Source organism: Mya arenaria, chromosome 13 (genome assembly GCF_026914265.1).
Source record: "Mya arenaria isolate MELC-2E11 chromosome 13, ASM2691426v1".
In the NCBI taxonomy this organism is placed as follows: domain Eukaryota; kingdom Metazoa; phylum Mollusca; class Bivalvia; order Myida; family Myidae; genus Mya; species Mya arenaria.
The window spans coordinates 32,587,458-32,606,246 of NC_069134.1; the positions used below are offsets into that span (position 1 = coordinate 32,587,458).

Here is an 18,789-nt window from a genome sequence, read left to right on the forward strand (position 1 = left end):
CAAAATTGCTTATGTATGCATTCAGAGGGGTGAATTTGTCAACATTTTAATTTGAGTATTAATTCAAAGGGAAAAAAGTATGTTTGCTTTCGACTGCTCCGGTTTTTAACTATATATATGAAGCTTTTTTCTTTTTTTCATATTTCGCCCGCTTACTCAATTTCATTTTTTTCCTAAACTGTATAGCAAAAACAGTAAATTGGTGTGGCCTTAATGTAATAGTAGGCAGAATATTATGTGCGTCTCTTAATTATGATGTCATTTCAAACCCGAGTCGTAGCTTCTTCTTAATTTGTACTAATATTGCAAGATCAATGTTAAAAAAAAGAAGATGATTCCAAATGTCCAAAAATATTTGGAGTTGTTAATGTATTATATTAAATGATGTAAATTTAATCAGGCTTAATCTTTTTAAACAATCCCTCTGTCTCAATTTAGCAGGTCATTCTACGGTGAAAGTAGCATTGTCCTTCTGATAATGATCCTGTCCTTGGCATACATAAAGGTTAAATTATCGAACGTACAAAACTGTATCTTCATTATTTACACAATGTACAATTCCATAACTAAGTAGCTTTATTAACAGCTTTAAAAAAATGAATTGTTATAATATCAGCAATTGCTCGATTAAACAAGTATGCACATCGGATGCCTTAAATATGATAAACGTATGAAGGAATGCAAGTGCGTAAGGTTTATGATTTAAAGGTATAAAGTTCTTCATTGTGAAGGGTAACTATTTATGTTTTTGTATAGCAATCGAAGGTCCATAGCATTAAATACACATCCAAATTACATCTTGATATTTAATCAATCAGATAACATGATAGTTACTTAAGGAAGCCTTTTGACAATGTTCTTGATTCAAGGTTTAAACTCAAAACTCTCCTTTTTATTGATAGTTTTTATTTGCTTTACGCCGTGCAAAAATACGATCCATGAATACCTTTCACCTTAGCCTAGATTTTGGGCTTCAGGTGTATGCACAGACAAAAGGATAACTATACCTTACTCGTAATTTGACCAGTTCTATCTGCATCATATTTATTCGCATGTAGGGGTTATCGGATAACATGTAATGCTTCACTCATCGTTTAGATTGCACTGTAGCAAGTTTTTCGGTTTTAATCTTTGCGTAAGATAATGTTAGTCAGGGTCGAGGATACTATTTACGTTTAGTCTGTGTACAAGAACAAAGACTTACAATCAAGTGACACAATTTAAAACATGGCTGATCATATTTACTCTATTGAAGCTAAGGAAGTATATAGAATAAAAGAGGATTGCGATTCCATGCAAAGTGATATCAGAGGAATTTGCCTTTTACCATGTGGAAAATTTGTGATAGTGGACTACAACAACCTTAAAGTTAAGTTGCTCAATAGAAACCTTCAGATTTTGTCATCGTATTCCTTTTCAATCCATCCCCATGACGTGTGTAGTTTATGTGATGACAAAGTTGCTGTGACTGTTGCTGAATGGAGTAAACCAGGCGAAATTCACATTTTACAAGCCAAAGACAGCGCATTGCATCTAGTAAAACAGGTAAAGCTTGCCCATTATTGCAATGGAATAGCTTACCATGATGACAAACTATTTGTCAGGTCTAGCAACTCAATATACGTTTACAGTACCGATTTTGTGTTCATGAAACAAATCTACAGCAACATCAATTACACTGAATACGAACATACTACAGTGTACAGCATTGACGTCAGTCGCGACGGAAGTCTGATCCATGTATCAGACTTTGCAAACGATCAACTGCTTACCCTCGACATGCAAGGGAATATAAAGGCCACACTCAAAGACGAGAAACTACTTGAGTACATATCCGGTATTTGCACAACAAACTGCGGAACAATATTTGTTAGTGAGACTGGTACGCATTCTATCATCCAAGTAAACAGGAGTGGAGAACACAAGCTGTGCATTCTCGCGAAGCATGCCCATGGTGTATATATCCCAGAAGCTCTGTTTTTTGACAGTGAAAGATCAAGACTTGTAATCGGACAGCTGGATGACAACCTTCTTGTTTTCTATTTAAAATAAAGTTTTGCTATCAATGTATAATTAATAATTGCACGACATAGTTTGTTATCAATGAGTGTAAAGCCTGAACAAATGTGTATTGCGTTTCCTGTTGTAATAAGAACTGATTTCATTTTTTTGCAAATTCTAGCAGCGTCTTAGAAGTTGAAATTAAATACAATTCTGACAAGCATGCTAAGTAGTACCCTATACATAAAGACTTTCCAATGATGTTTTCTTGAAAAAAAACCATATCAGAGTTAATTTTATTTTATGTATCGAATGCCTTACATCATTGAAAACGTACTTGTGTACCACAATGCTTGTAGTGAAAACAAAAGCCACTCATAAACTGAATAGCCTTCACATTAAATCGTTATTTGACGGCTTTTTCACTAGGATTTGGCATGACGGAAATTCATGTTTTACCAAAATCGGCAAATACAGTATTTCCTCAAAACAAGCATGTAATTGTCAATTCAGCCAGTATTATACCCATAATACATCATTTTACATGTTGAAAAGAATATTTTGTCGCAGTCTTAGCTGAGTTAACTCGTTTAAAAATAGCGAATACTGGTTTCCTATTTTATAGTGTGTATATTTCGTATGTGAAGGTCACATGATTGGTACATATTCATATACCGACACTATTTCTTCAATATGACTGATAAAAATGTAATACGAAACACGAAATAGCTTTAAACCACATAAAAAAACTCAAATATGTAATGCGACAGCATCGTCCGTCTTTTTTCTAAGTAATTGAGCATCTAATCACTGTCCGTCGGAAAGAGCTGTCGAAAAAATCTGTGACTTATTTTTCATGTACGTTACTGTGGAAAATATCGGTCGAGTAATTTCAAATTACAAACACTGACGTTTTTAGAAGTTGCAAAACACCGTAAGCTATTGCCTTACATGTGACCTACGTTTTATTTGCCTACTGCATCATGCATGTTATTAAATAATCCGAACGTGCAGCGACTTTGTTATCTAAATCGAAAATGTTCATTATATTTTAATACAATCTGAGCTTGCTGTGTGTGCAATGTTTGCAGTCAACCAAGTTCGGCATGTTCGGTCACATGAAAGAAAGATAAATATTTAACAGTACTGGTATTGTATATGAATTATATGTGGATATACAAAGGTAAAGCTTAACATTGGTTTCTTCTTTTTTTCTTCCATGATAGCTTAACTGAATGTATGTTAGATACGCACGGAATATGCTCGAATAGCCGATTCCTCTTCCACTAATTTAACGAGCTCAAATTACATTTTTAAAAATATCTTCACCAGTTTAAACACGATTAAAAACGATGTAAAACGTGCACTTTTTACTCGATCAGTACAAATGGCGGGTTTCGAATAACACCTCTAACAATCACATCATCCAACTTGTTAGATGTCCATGTCGATGTATATGATGTACGTCACCAAAGGTTTTTATTCACACGCATTATAATGTAGATATTTATAAGATCATTCTTTTTTCTGACTTAAAATAATTTTAAGTAGAGAAACTGCCTTTGATAAACTAATACCGCCATCTTCAATTGTCGTTTGTATTTATCACAACTACATCGAATTCATTGACAACGATAACAACCAGAAACGTATTAAAGATGGCTGTTTCGGTGATAAAAAGATACATTCTCACGTATTAGTCTTGTCGTCATCGAAGGGAGGGTTGAGTGCTAGTTAAGACTAAACTTAAAGGTAAGTAATAGGTCAAGTACTTGAAGAAAAACAGGCGAAAATAGTTTTACTTTGGAAGACCATCTGCACATGGCAGCGGCCTTAACAATAATTGGTCAAAACAGTTGTTTGTTTATTTTACCTTATTTCGTACAAAGCAAAATCAGTTACTAAATCTGTTGATGTACCAGTTTTCAGCATTCTGCATGCATTCGTGTGCAATTTTCGTAACAAGTCATTAAATTTGTGTAGCTCAATATTTTGCACTTGACTAACCAACACAGCTTGTAAGAAGAAGACATTTAAAGAAATGTTCTTCAATAAGTGCTATGATTGCATATTTAGTTTAAAACGCAGCTGCTTGGATACTGTCATTGAATCCGACTGTTTCACTCAAAACAAAATATTTCCTTGCAGTATATAGCCAGTGGTAGGTGACGGGAATAAAGCAATCTTGGTCGCTTGTGCACCCCTGCGCCCCTTTTAACTGACTGTGAGAAAATAAATGGCTCTATTACACAAAATAATTATTCGACTCCGTTTCTAATTTCGATAACCTTCTCAATTGGTCACCGATACTCAAGAGTAAACATGCCCCGGTATGTGTTGATAGTGTGTACGTTTTTATTTCGCTGGATAAGGTAAGTATATTAAATATATTCAAGTGTGCTTTACGTTATACAAAAATATATTGGTATTGAATAATAATTCAGAAAATTGAGGGAGGACTGATATGATTTTTGGTCTGTTTTTGGTATTTTCGATGTATTTTTTTTAACAAGTCAGCTTATTAAACAAGGTCTTATAATTGCAGATACTTGTTGAGACAAGTGTTTATTTCTCCGTACAAACTAGATTAAGTCCCACCCAGACTTATAATCAAGTGAACTCATGTTTCAACAACCGTTCCATGGCAGTCAATCCGTTATTTATCGGTGGAGCTATTTCGATGCGTGTATGATTTGTTTGTGAGGTTTGTATTTTTTGTGGTGTTTATACGGTTGTATGTCAAGTTTATTGTCGTCTGGGCCCTTGCTTGTACCTTTTACAGGCTTTCGATAACTACAGTTTACATTATATCATTGTTTGTCCTTCATCTTGTTCGTTTTTATAAGTCTGGCTTTGAGAGGAATGTGGAGCAAAATACAAGTACATATGGTAACGTTTTTGTTCTATATTCATCTGTATTCACGATTTTCTTTATTATGCTGATTTTCCAAAGTGTATCATGTAAGTAAGTACTTGATACTCGTGCAAGTGCTGATTTCTCCGTGTTATCTATCCACTCGGTACTCTTTAAAACCTTTTGGAAATCGGGTCGCTTGCTGCTGCATGCAGCTGTAGGTAATATTAACAGCTTATAGACGGTCATGATCAGTAAATGTTTCACCATAACTCGGTTGAGACGGTGCAGTTTTCAAGTGACATAAATTAAATCCACTGACATCTTAAACTCAATACATTACGTACACGAAGCCTTTGACGACAGACATAGATTTATATAAGCTTCACACTCCATACATTACCTATACAAAGCTTGTTAATGACCATTTTATTAACTTAAAAGAGTCAGTGAAGCGGCCGTAACAATTAGAATCCACTTGCAACCAAAATAAAGCTTTGCTTAAACTATTTATCGCAACGAAATTTATATTGTGTTGCTAAAAGTGTCAGTTGCTAAAGACTACAGTACATTAATCAGTGTCACTGTTGTGGAATTACATTACATGAGAACATACATTGTATATGTTTTGGTCACGTTATCGTAGACACTGCTAGCTCATGTCATTAATTATCTGAACCATAAGGCAACGTAAATTATGTATTCGAGTGAAGGGGTCTAATAAGTATGTTAATTGCATGCATGAACTACGGCGGATTATTATTTTTTCTTTTAGTATAACAAAACGACACATTAACCCATGTTAGTTTTTTAATGGTTATTTTGATGCTTTAAATTGTAGTGTTCATCGAACATGTTGAGCATCCAAAATTTAGAATGTAACCACATTTCCCAATGGCGTACATATCACTCCATTTTCTATACACATCCCAGTGCTAAACATTATATTTAACTATTTTGAGAGTGTGTGTGTACCGAATAATGGAAACGTTTGAAATCCTGCGTACCGCCTTTAATACTCTTAATAAAGCCCACTGACTACTAACTACAAAACAGGAGGGTAACAGCCTCAGAATAAATATTTCAATTTTCCTTTATGAATTGTTACTGATACATCGGGAAAATGCCGTTTGACAGTTTCGTTCACAGCTACTCGCTACTTCCGTCAGCTTTTGGCTGGTGATTGTCCTCTTTAGAGAAGCATATTCAAAATAAAAAGATGGTATGCCTAGCTTGGTGCTGATGCCACGTCTTAAACGGTCGTATACTGTGTACTGTAGATATTTATACGCACGACATTAGTGGCAGAGTATTTCATTAACAAGTTTCGAAATGACGTTAGAGCTGTCTTTTTGTTGTTCAAATTCATAGATGGAGTTACTAGAATCTCCATTCGTTCAGACCTTTAAGCACAGAGTGTTTTCGATTGCCGTGTACCCGGCCATGTCGACACTGATTGCACTTTAAGTAAAGAGCATATGTTATTATTTATGACATCATTTTAACCTATTTTCAAATAATGTTGAATTTTTACACATATCATTCTCTTAAATAGAAGACAAACAATGTTATATGTTCGTCATATACGTTTTGTTTCAAGGGCAATAATCTTTAAGATGCAAAGGGGTTACGCACGGCTATTCAATGTGACGTGACGAACGACGAACATAGTTTTAAGATGTTTGAACGCTTGACTTCCCCACGATGCTCAACTGTTGGCAGAGGCACTAGAACAGTGCAAGAGGATGCTTGACGTGAGTTTGTTTAATCAGAAAAGGTTGCTCGAAACATAATTTGTAAACAAATAAATTTTAATAGAATAATATCGATAACTGTCACAGTCAAAGAGTGTCAATTTGATTTCCCTTTGTAAATCATTTTTAATCTGCATGTCAAACTACACTGTACTTATCAAAAAAATAAGTATTGCAACAAGTTGAAAAATGATGGAAGCTCTGGACAAAACATGTAAAGAAATGTAACCGACCGCCAGTGTTTCCTCTTCTATTACGAAGCTATGCAGTGTGTGTTATCATAGCCTGGAGTGACCCTGCAGCACTCTTATTCTATAGGGTGTATTTTTTATATTTCTTTTATGAAATAAGTAACAAAACTAAACATCTGCATGTCTAACTTGTTGTCTGTGTCGCGTTGTTTATGCTTCACCTAGTTACTATGATTTGCCTGCTAAACAACAACACAGTATATATTAATTCAATGACTTAAACATGTATGGAGCTTCAGGTTTATACTTTTATTATAAGATATTGTCATTTATTTTCATAAAACATTATTCTATGTATTATTGGCATAGTTTAAGACATTCGGTTTTCAATAAGTATTAGAGCACCTTCCCTGAGAGCTACGGCAGTGAGTTATGCTTACTTACTTGGTCAAAGCAGTCTGGATTAAACCTGTGAAACTTTTAAAGAGTGCGCATTATCTGTAACTTCACTTTTTCTCCAATTGGAACAAGATGTTCATTATCAGAACAGACAATCTCAAAAAAGTTACTTTATACATTAACAGTCCACATGTTTGTCCTCATCGCGGGAAAACGACCATCTGATAAGCTCTGTATTTTGTAATGGACTGTTGATGTAGTTAATTGTAAATTAAAACGATTTTGCGTGTATTTGATGTATTATACTTTTTGTTTGTATGATGCCTTATCAAATACCTTAGAAACAATTGAAAGGGGCTTGAACTGTTACCTTAGCTTCATAGGGATGAGGGATCACGGTGGTTTCATCGTTAAAATGACGCCAGACGCCTTAATATATTTTTTCCTCGCCCAATGTTGGCTCTAGCACTGTTTAGCCTCGGTACAGTTTTTTACTCCTATCTATGTATACATTTGAAAGCAATTATTAGTGAAAACAGTGAAGGAAGTATAAAAATACCTTGAATTGCTCGGTCACACACAATAATATTTTTAAAATGATACAGACATTGATTGTATCCTCCTTTGCCCGTCACCCATTCCAATGTTCAAATAAAACAACACTGACATATGTGCAGATAGCCTTTCAGTGCATTCGCCCTTTGATTTTCTATAATAGTAACTCGATCGATGCTTGATAAGTAACAATTTCCTTTCAAATATAAACGGTTATTGGCTAAAACGACTAACATAAGTCGTTTAAACGACTTACTTATCTGGTTGAAACAAAATGATAGCTCTTAAACACGAATAACCTAGTTAAATCGACATGCGCATGTACTTAAAACGACATACTAAGCCGATCAAAATCGCCAAACATGAAAAACGGCTGATCTAAGTAAGGTGTGCTTGACTTTTATCATTCGATTCTGATTGCCTCGAAAGTCGTTTTAACAAAAAAAGAAAGTCGTTTAAACGAGCTATGTAGTTTGTTTATGGAAGATACTTAAGTCGGTTTAACGAAAAAAAATAAAAATGTTTGTAACCTCTTTTCCAGCGTTATATATCGTTCACGGTTTTATATCAGTTTCTTCAAAATGGTCTTCAAAATTATATCAAACAATTAAACATCACATAAAATAAAGTTAAAACGACTAAGGTGGTTAACGCAGAATTTAAACTTTAAACACATCAATTCTTAAGCTGGAGATGGTATCTTGTTTTGAAAAGTATCGCCCAACTTGTACTCGCCGTTTTAAACCAAAGTTTATCTGTTATCAGTGTCTGTGTATTACAATAGTGGCTACATATTCAATGTCGTCCTAATTTCTGACTCGGGTATTATATTAGTAGAAAGAAAACCTGTGGATATTTAATCAAGAATGGAACGTTGGGAAGGTCGAGTTGCCTTGGTAACCGGGGCGTCATCTGGATTCGGAGAGGACATTGCAAAGAGATTGACAGAATTGGGAATGAAAGTTATTGGCTGTGCGAGAAACATTGACAAAATACAGGTACGACCTTTGTTGTAGTATGTCCATTGTACATTTGTATTCCTATTTTATTATCACGACAATTTGCAAATGCATGTTTGGTGATATTCATTAGCGGATTCAGGGGCGGGTGGACCTCCAGTCCCCCCCCCTCCAACTAATAAAGGGAGTGGAATTTGTTTATTATAATGACTTTCCAAACTGAGCTGTCAATCGTCAGCAATAAATCAAGTGTATGCATCAGTCAAACAGCCTGGGTTATGAATGAAATCAACGTCCCATTAAAATGGCCGTTGTCATATTTTGTATAAGCGTCCTTCGCAAAGAAAAAAATAGCTGACTGCGATATATATGTTAATTTAAAAAAAATGTGTCATGTGTTTGGGGTCCGGAAAGAAAACATATCGATCCGAAGGTACGCGCGTAAGCCGTAAACGAGGCTTGCCAAGCTGCAGGCCACGCAGTATACCCAAGGGTCCGTTATTTCGATCCGGGCCGGAAAAAAAACATTATCAATTTGTGGAAAGAATGGCGAATAAAACGCTTTTTCGTACATTTCAACAAAGAGTGCGTGCAATATTATTTTTTTGACATCATAACCTGTAGTAATTTAGGATCTGATGGCTGTTGTCATCAACTAGTTTCTCTAAATATCGCATTGTTGACGATTATTTATTTTCACTTCTAATTAAAAGTCTTGCATACTTATACATTTAATTGCGCTTTATTGAAATGACATACTATTTTTTCATAAATCATTCACTAGAAGAAATGAGAAGTGGCGTGTTGTTGCGAATGCCTCATCTGGCATGGGGGAGCCAGATGGGGTTTTCCTGAATTGGGCCTAAAAAATTGTTTTGTAAGGGTTACATCCTTTCCAAAAATAGGTAGGGTAGGTAGGCTTTTTTTATTTATTTTTTATAGGGGTTTAGATAAGAATGTTATTTTTCATGAAGTTGATGTAATCTTCTGTATAAAGCGTTCAATAATGTATTTTTAGGCCTTGTCCTGAAACGCCTATCCGGTGTGCAATATTTAACCATTCGGAAAATCGTACAAAACAACACTGACATACCAAATTGAATCACATGTGTTTTTTTAAATGTTCCTGTTACCACATTGGAATCGTAGTTTACTAGGGCTATGGTATCGAATAGAGAATGTCTTCTTCCTCCTTAATTAAAAATATTAATAATCAATGACTCTTTAAACATAATTTAATAATGATAATTGTTTTCCATTATTTGAAGGCATTAGCAGACGGTCTTAAAGATGCTAAAGGATCATTGACGGCAATGAAATGTGACGTCTCAAAGGAGGAAGACGTATTGGCCATGTTTGAACAAATCAAGAAAGAGTACGGAGGCGTTGACGTGTGCGTAAATAATGCGGGGCTTTCCCATGATGCACCGTTGTTGTCCGGAGCAACAGATCAATGGCGTAATATGTTTGACGTCAGTTTTATTTATAAGTAAATTATGTATGGAATATTCAAAGTAACTTAAGGATTTAAGAATAAAAATGAAACAACTTTCAAAATACCATCTGCAATTAATTCGAAAATAATAATTTGTTGAGCTAGTTTATATCTTGAAATTCTGCTTCTTCACGAAACTTGTCTTCAAGTATCAAACCAAAGAGGACCTATTTGCGTTTGTCAGCATTATAAATTGCATCTTTCGAACAATAAATAGCGACTGAAGTACACATTTTAATATAATAATAAAATAATCAACGGTAACTTGCTATCTTTAGAATTCATTCATTGCATATTTCAAACTTATATTTCTTGAGTCTAGGTGAATGTGATTGGCCTGATGACGTGCTCCAGGGAGGCGTATAAATCCATGAAAGAACGAGGGGTAGATGATGGACACATCATACTCATTGGCAGGTAACTCAGTGACTTGTTAGTAGTGTATTACACATTTTTCCCTGGACGTCCTGTTATTGTCAGTTGAGCAATATTAGTGTCGTGTAATATAAATGTATTGGAACCAGCTCAACTAATAAGGTTTAACCTTATAGTTTAACTGGTAATGGATTTCATTTCATGATAATACAGGCTCTAAGTTTGCATGCTTGTGTTTGCTGTTATTGATAAATGTTGCTAAGAGTATGAAGTTGAGTACTCGTCAACTGGTTTACATCCGGACCATCAGAGCACCGCTCTAACACATCCCCTATAAATTAAGGGCCACTGGTCTGGTAGTATAACGAGATCAAACCCTTTTTGTTTACATTCAACAATCCTTATAAATCAACAAGGTTTACCAATTCATGTAGTAAAAGTAAACACCTAAGTTATCTTGAAAACTTTCATACACAATCTATCAAGTGCTGCTTTTTAAATCTAGTTACAAAGATTATCGAGCATCTTCAAGCATTATAGATGTTAGACTGAACGCATAAGCTATTTTAAAAGTTATTTAATTGTTTTGTAGATGTTGAGTAGTAAAGATTGTGCGGTTAAGTAAAATAATTACAGCCCTTATTATTTATAGCATGTTTTAAATCCGAATAAATCAATTTGAGCTCTAGTGGCCTTTTATTGTTTTATAGCACCACAGTACGGTTATTTCATGGACTCATTTTTCCATCATAAACGGATCCATATAATACTACGCCAAACCTCACCTGTTTCTAAACCTCGCGTCCATTTTCTTCATTAAATGTTGATGTCAAATGTGCTAAACAGGATTCTGCAAAATGGTCGGATGATTGACATATTGTGTAAAACATTCTGTAAAAAAGATTAGTTGACATGAAACTCATTAACATTAATGATTGGTGTTGCCTTTTCGACAGTCCTATGACCAGACGCAGAATAATTCATATTTCAGTAGTCGTTTAGTCATATTAACAAAATGATCCCATAGGACCAGAACATATAGAATAAACTCTGGTCTATGTACCCGACTATTTCTTTTCAGTGTCAGTACAGCCCTCAATGATATTTAAAGCTAAAGATATACCTCGTATCCGTTTCAGCATGTCGGCTCACCGCGTTGTTCCGGACGCACCTTCCATCCATTGCTACGCCGCCACAAAATATGCGGTAAAGGCTATCACAGAGGGTCTGAGGAACGAACTATATGCTGCTAAAACACACATTCGAGTAACGGTAATACTATTCAAGACACTTTGTATTAGTTTGTTTTTTTTATAAAAAATTCAGTTGATAGAAAATGACAACGTCAAACACACGTTTGTTAGAAATTTTATTTAGAAATTAACGTCAACTGTTTGGTTGTTTTAATTGGTTGTGACCTGTGGTGTCCCATGTGAGAACCCTTTCAAGTCATGTGTTTCCTTACCCTTGCAATGATAACTTAGGAAATCTAAATTCAAATTTGTTTTATTAGTTTTGACACTTACAAAAACGTTCAATAATCCCTGCTCTTACGTCAAAGACGCGTGAAAAACACGATAATTGTGCAAACTCTTCATAAAGGCGTGAAAGACCTTTCGAAGGTATATTAAAGTATCAATAAACTTATTTCCATAAATGCTTTAACAAACAATCAATATTCCAGCGACCTAATTATCAAATTTGGGGGATGTGACTCTTCACCCTCGCATTCGGATGAAAGCCATTCTGCGAGCATGGTACAATTTAAAATCTTTTTGTACCAACGGTTAAAATACCTGCATTTCGCGTTAAGCCGCATCGCAGTGATATGCCGCGTGTATGTTTTCTGAAGTCGTCAGCAGCAGCAGCGGTAGCAGCAGATGAACGCAGTGATAATGCACATCACCGCGGAATATATCCTCGCGATTTACAGGGCTGACGCAATCTCTAGCGAAAGCAACGCGTATTTTGCAAAACGAACGCGTGGTTGGTCGAGTATGTGCAAGGGTTTTGTGATGCATGCATATGTCCACTATATAGTGTGTAAATGCGGTAGATTCAAATTCATTGCAATGGCAACTGACCGTCACAAACTAATAGTACTCAAAACCGACGGTTGCTGTTGATGAACGTTTTATTGCGAGACAACCCTTTCCTAAATTTTCATGTATTTCAGTGACATATCAAATGCTATATATCTTTACTTCTAGTTCTCAAAATGACTAGTAAGTATTGGTTCTTATACTTAAGACGGTAAACAAATTATCAATAAGAAATTTGTTTTCATTGACAATTTTTTCTCCAACTCCAGCACATAAGCCCAGGAGCAGCGCGGACGGACTTTAATAATCGGATGTTTAAAGACAGCCCGGAAAAGCTGGCGGCCAAATGGGTGGGCGTCGAGGTCAGTCTCTATAATAGGCGGCATTTTTGTAAAATTGTTTTTGGTTTTGGAATTGAAAATTCACTAGTTATTTTGAGTATGCCTTTTTCCCTGTAAATGTGTTTACGAGGTTTTTTAAACTAAATTGAAAATGACAAGTTAGCATATATATAATGTCTTCTTACAATGGCTTAAGTCAGCCAGCTAAATACTGTTCATGTCATTATGTCGGTTTACGTATTTAAAAAAATAAGTTTGTCGGTGAAATATCTGCACTACACTTCACGCATTAAATGATGAATGCCACCTGGTATTCAGTCTGCGGGTAAAATTACTTCACCTAAATAAAGTATAGAAGCTACGTGGTATTATGTTCTGATAAATCGGACCTGAATTGACAGCTATGTTATTTTTTCCATTAAAAAAATATTAAAATTTGGTGAAAATCTATATTTATTGCACTCGTTATTACAGAGTATATTGGGATCTATTCTGTAATCTCAGGGTGTAGTTAATGTCGACTTGCACTAAAACTAGTCCAGCTCGTAATCTTTCGGCTGCTACAATAACATTCATAATATTGTTGTTTTAGGAAATTGGAATATTGCATGTCATACAATTGTATGTTCGAGATCTTTTAAAAATGTGTTGAAAGTAGATCCATCCAAATTCTTTACTAATATTTTGTAGCAAACTAAACATATACAATTGAAGGATGAATTTTGTTTCATTAGTAATATGTAAGTTCGTAAGATGAAATTAACACATTATAAAAACAGTACATTTATTTACGTTTCAAAGACGTTGACGTGTGGGGACATTACAGAAAGCGTCATCTACGCTTTGGCGGCGCCTGGAAGAGTACAGGTAATGTTTTTTGCAACACTATATTGATATTCCCTTCGTCGTTTTCTTGTAAATGTAACAATGAAATGAACGTGAATGCCATCAAACCGCTTTAATGAAAAACAATGTTGCGTCAAATCATGTGGAAGTTTGGACAAATACTTTATGCGGGCATTGATTTTTAACGAAGTTGCATATGTTTGCATCAAGAGGGGAGAATTGGTCAATTAATTCAAAGAAAAGAAATTATTTTTGTTTTCGACTTCTCCTGTTTTTAACTATAAACTTGAAAATTTGTTAATCTTTTCATATTTCGCCCGCTCACTCAATGTTATTTTTGTCATTAACCTGTAGAGCAAAAATAGTATATTGGTGTGGCTTCATTATCATAACAAGCAGCATATTGTGTGCGTCTCTTTATTATGACGTCACTTCAAACCCGAGTCGTAGCTTAACATATAATAATATTACACGATCAATGTTAAACAAGATCAAATAAAAAAGAAGATGACTCTGAATACCCAGAACTATTTTGATTTGTAAATGTAGTATATCAAATCATGTAAATGTAATCAAGTGTTCAAACAATATCCCTCTTTATCATCTTATCTACGTTGAGCGTATCATTGTCCTTTAGATAATGATTCTGTCCTTGACATACACACAAATTCGAGACATACTACCTCAAAAAAGAATACTTTTCTTTTACAGATACACGACATTCTAATCAGACCCGTGGAATTCAAGTATTGATATCGAAGCAGATCTGAAGCTACTTAAGATCTTATGTTGGTTGATGTCATTTCTATTTGAAAGTAAGATAAATAAAGCAGACGCATGAATATATTTCTTGATAAAATATTGTTTAACTTTAATTATTGAAATATCCTTTTGAGGGATCCTTGTATTGTGTTCTCAATATTCGCAACAAATAAATTTATACAAAATACTATTTGTCATTAAATATTGTTAACAATCTCGTAAAAAGCGTTGTGCATATGTACTATGTACATGCACATATAAAAAGGTCTTAACATTTTTGCTGGGGCAGCGAAAACGCGTTTCCTTTTATATTTAAAAGCTTGATTTCACAGTTTAAGATGTACTTATTCCTATGAGGTAAATATCTCCATTCTTAATAAAATTATACACTTCTCAAATCAATTAAACGAGAAATTTCCACCCGATAGTGAATTACAACATAATAAACACGTATTTTAATTTATAGAACGTACAAAAACTGTATCTTGATTATTGACATAATGTACGATTGCATAACTAAGTAGCTTTATTTACGGCTTTGAAAAGATTTTGAATTGTTCTGTGATATCAGCAATTGCTCGATTAAACAAATATGCACATCGGATGCATTAAATATGATAAACGTATGAAGGCATGCAAGTGCATAAGGTTTGTGATTTGATGTTATTTACTAAGTTCCGCATCTTGAAAGTTAAATATTCATGTTTTTTAAAGCAATTGAAGGTTCTTGCAAAATATACACATTCAAATTTCATATTGATATTTAATCAATCAGTTAACATAATAGTTACTTAAGAAAGCCTTTTGACCATCACCTTGATTCAAGGTTTAAACTCGAAACTCTCCCCTTTTTATTGACAGTTTTTACTTCCTATTCGCCGTGCAAAAATACGATCCATGAATTCCTTTCACCTTAGCCAATCTATATGTATTTAATACAGTCAACTCAAGAATTAATTATAAAAGACATACACCTAAAAAGGTAGGGGTATGCAACGACTGCATTTCCTAATGTGCATGTACATACATAAATTTAAAATTAAGAAAAGGTTTTCATATATGACTACCGGAAATCGAAAACAGCGTTTTGTCCTCTTTGCGATTTTTGGGGGCAAAACTACAAAACTCCGCCTCGTGGACCCACAAACTCGTGCAATTTCTTTCGTGTTTTCGAACTCGTATTTTTGGCGGCTTTTCGCCTTTTATTTGGCTGATCATGCAAAAGAGAACATTCTAGCAATCAAATTAATGTTTCATCATTTTAACTATTTGGACTATGTCAGTTATGCCTTAATTTATTATATGCAACAAAAACATACAGCAACTTCCAATGTCTTCATTTATAACAGTCATGTTAAAGGGACTGAGCACCAGATGTCCCCTAAATTGGCATTTCCAGTAATGTCTCATAACAAGCATGTAATTGTCAATTTGATCTTATATTATGCCGTTAATACATCATTTTGCATGATTAAACGAATCATTTGTCGCTGTCTTAGCTTAGTCTTCGTGTTTAAAAGTAGAGCATAATAGTTTGCCAGTTTAAAGTGTGTATATTCATCATGAAAAAGTCACATGATTAGAAAAGATATATATACCGACGCTATATTTTACGTCGCTTGGATGTTCGTGTTAGACAAACACAGTAAATTTCGAAATGGCAAAATACGCAAAAACTGCTATATATGTGTCGTAAGCGATGTGATACATTAGTTAATAAGATTCAATGCGTTGTACACAGCGATATCAATTGTATGTACAGGGTGTTTAATAATATCTGTCTTTATAAGAAATTGTCATAGTATTGCCAATTTATACGATAATCAAACTATATATAAGCATCATTTTATAGCAATTAAATGATATTTTTTCATCAATGTAAAAGTACGGGAAAATGGCAACGTCATCAATGGCGTCATTTCCTGTGGGCTTATTAGCATAATGGCACTGACCAAAGATCAGTGTTGTGAAGTTTTAAAACTATACTACGAAAGTAGATCATTTAAACCTGTTGTGAAAACGGTAAAAAAAACACTCCGACCTCGGACAGTTAAATACTAAACAGATACAGAGAATTGTAAAGCGATTTAAAAAATCCGGTTCTGTAGAAGATATGCGACATGCAAATCCTAGACGCCCGCGATCAGCGAGGAATGAAGAAAATATTGAACAAGTGAAAACTGCTATTATTAGGTGAAACCCCACAAAGGTCAGTACGAAGAATTCTTGGAGATATTTCTAACTCTACTATTGTTACAAGTGTCTTCAGAATGTTGAAATACGATTTGGAACTTGTGCCTTATAAGATTTCCATAATGCAGCATTTGAAACTAACTGATATCGCAAGTCGGCTGTCATTTGCTAGATGGATGAATTCTAGTTGTGATATCGTTGATAAACTGTGGTTTTCCGATGAAGCCCATTTCTATCTGAATGCCCAGGTCAACAAAAGAAATTGTAGATATTGGAGTACTGAGAAACCTGACTTTTACATTGATAAACCATTGCATACGGAAAAGGTTACCACTTGGGCCGCCTTAAGTAAAGACGATATTGTCGACCCTTTCTTTTTCGAAGATGATGGGGGTAATGCTGATACTATAAATAAGGATCGCTACCAGAATGTTCTGAAAAAGAAATTCATTCCAGCATTGAAGAGGAGGGGTGTGAATGTAATCGATACATGGTTTCAGCAAGGTGGTGCGACTCCACACATAGCAGGTGCAGTAATTGATTGGCTATCGAAAAACATTTGGCCTAAATTTATTTCATTTTGGACTGCCCAGGAAAGGCCACCACACTCGCCTGATTTGAATCCCTTAGATTTTTTCTTGTGTGTTTTTTTGAAAGATAGGGTGTATAACTCTACCGCTCCAAATACTGATGAACTGAAAAGTGCAATCAGGAGGGGAATCGCGCAAATGACAGAGAAAAGTGCAGTAATGTAATCAGCAACTTTAAAAAAAAGACGTCATGATTTCCCAAAACGGACGCCACGTGGAACATCTTTTATAACATTTCTACCTGCAAATATTGACTAAAACACAATCATATGGTATATTTAATGAAAAATTAATATATATAAATACTACATACAATACGTTTTCGTATTGTTTTTATATTGATGTGCGTAGGATATACTGTCACAACGGTATAAAATAAGGACAGATAATATGAAACACCCTTTAAAAAATACTTTTATCTTTTTTTCTTGCAATGGTATCATCTGATGTCTAGGCCCTTTAACATTATCTTTTATTCCAATTAGGATGTAATAGTGTATTTCAGTTTAAGGAAACTTCCATACGTCGCAGATCTTTTTTTTAAATGTGCCCAGTTGAATCTAGTTTAAAAAAAACACTTTTGGACTGAGAGGCTTTCACCGTTTCTCAGACGATAACGTGTTACAATATGAATGATAACAAAGTATTACGAAATAGCTTTTAACGACATAAAAAAACTTATAAATGTAATGCGACAGCACCATCCGTTTTTTTGATATTGGTTTGATATTGTAAAATATTTTGTTGTGATTTTCTCTTGGACATATGAAAGTTTGTGGTTGCACGTGTTCTCAGTTATATCTGAATATTCCACAAAAGTTGATATATAAATAGCTTTTTTTAAAAACAACTGACATAAGTAATGTGTACATGAATAACAATTCAGAAAATTAAGGGAGCAGTGATATGATTTTTGGTCTGTTTTAAGAGTCTTTTCAAAATTGTTTTTTAAACATGCCAGCTTATTTAGCAAGTTATCTTATAATTACAGATTGAGACAAGTGGTTATTTATTCATACTAACTAGATTAAGCCCTAAGCAGACTGGTGTTCAAGTTAACTCGTGTTTCACTTTCCAAGGCGGTCATCGCCATTAATTATTGGTGAAACTATTTAGATGCGTGTATGATCCATTTTGGGTGTTATTATTTATTTTCGGGGTGTTTATACGATAGTGTGTCTTATTAATTATCGTTATGGCCCTTGCAGGCTTTAATGTTCGATGTCTGTGCTTGTTCCTGTAGTTTCCATCATATCATTGTTAGTCCCTCATCTTGTTCGTTTTCATTGGTCTATGTTCCTGAAATGATAATAATAAGAACTATGTAGTGTCGTGTAATTCAAGTCAAGGACCGTTCAACGTTGTTACCGTGTTGCCTTAGTACCTCTGCCATTTGGACATACAATTTAAAAATTCAGTGTTGTTTACTATT

The 18,789-nt window shown here is 34.5% G+C and overlaps 2 protein-coding genes across 2 annotated transcripts in view; both read left to right on the forward strand.

The window, feature by feature from the left end:
- Nucleotides 1-18,789, forward strand: part of LOC128212891 (helicase with zinc finger domain 2-like) — a 376,344-nt gene that overhangs the window by 240,387 nt on the left and 117,168 nt on the right. The window lies entirely within an intron of this gene.
- LOC128212894 (dehydrogenase/reductase SDR family member 11-like) lies at nt 8,520-14,761 on the forward strand. Its single transcript, XM_052918289.1, has 7 exons — nt 8,520-8,752; nt 9,982-10,185; nt 10,531-10,625; nt 11,723-11,855; nt 12,895-12,987; nt 13,768-13,833; nt 14,524-14,761. The coding sequence occupies exons 1-7, from the start codon at nt 8,621-8,623 to the stop codon at nt 14,563-14,565; spliced, it is 765 nt and encodes a 254-aa protein (XP_052774249.1). The 5' UTR covers nt 8,520-8,620; the 3' UTR covers nt 14,566-14,761.

Coding starts and splice junctions, on each gene's coding strand:
- LOC128212894 (XM_052918289.1), top strand. CDS start 8,621: ATGGAACGTTGGGAAGGTCGAGTTGCCTTGGTAACCGGGGCGTCATCT. Junction 12,988..13,767: donor CCAAATGGGTGGGCGTCGAG/GTCAGTCTCTAT, acceptor TACGTTTCAAAG/ACGTTGACGTGTGGGGACAT. Junction 13,834..14,523: donor CGGCGCCTGGAAGAGTACAG/GTAATGTTTTTT, acceptor TTTCTTTTACAG/ATACACGACATTCTAATCAG.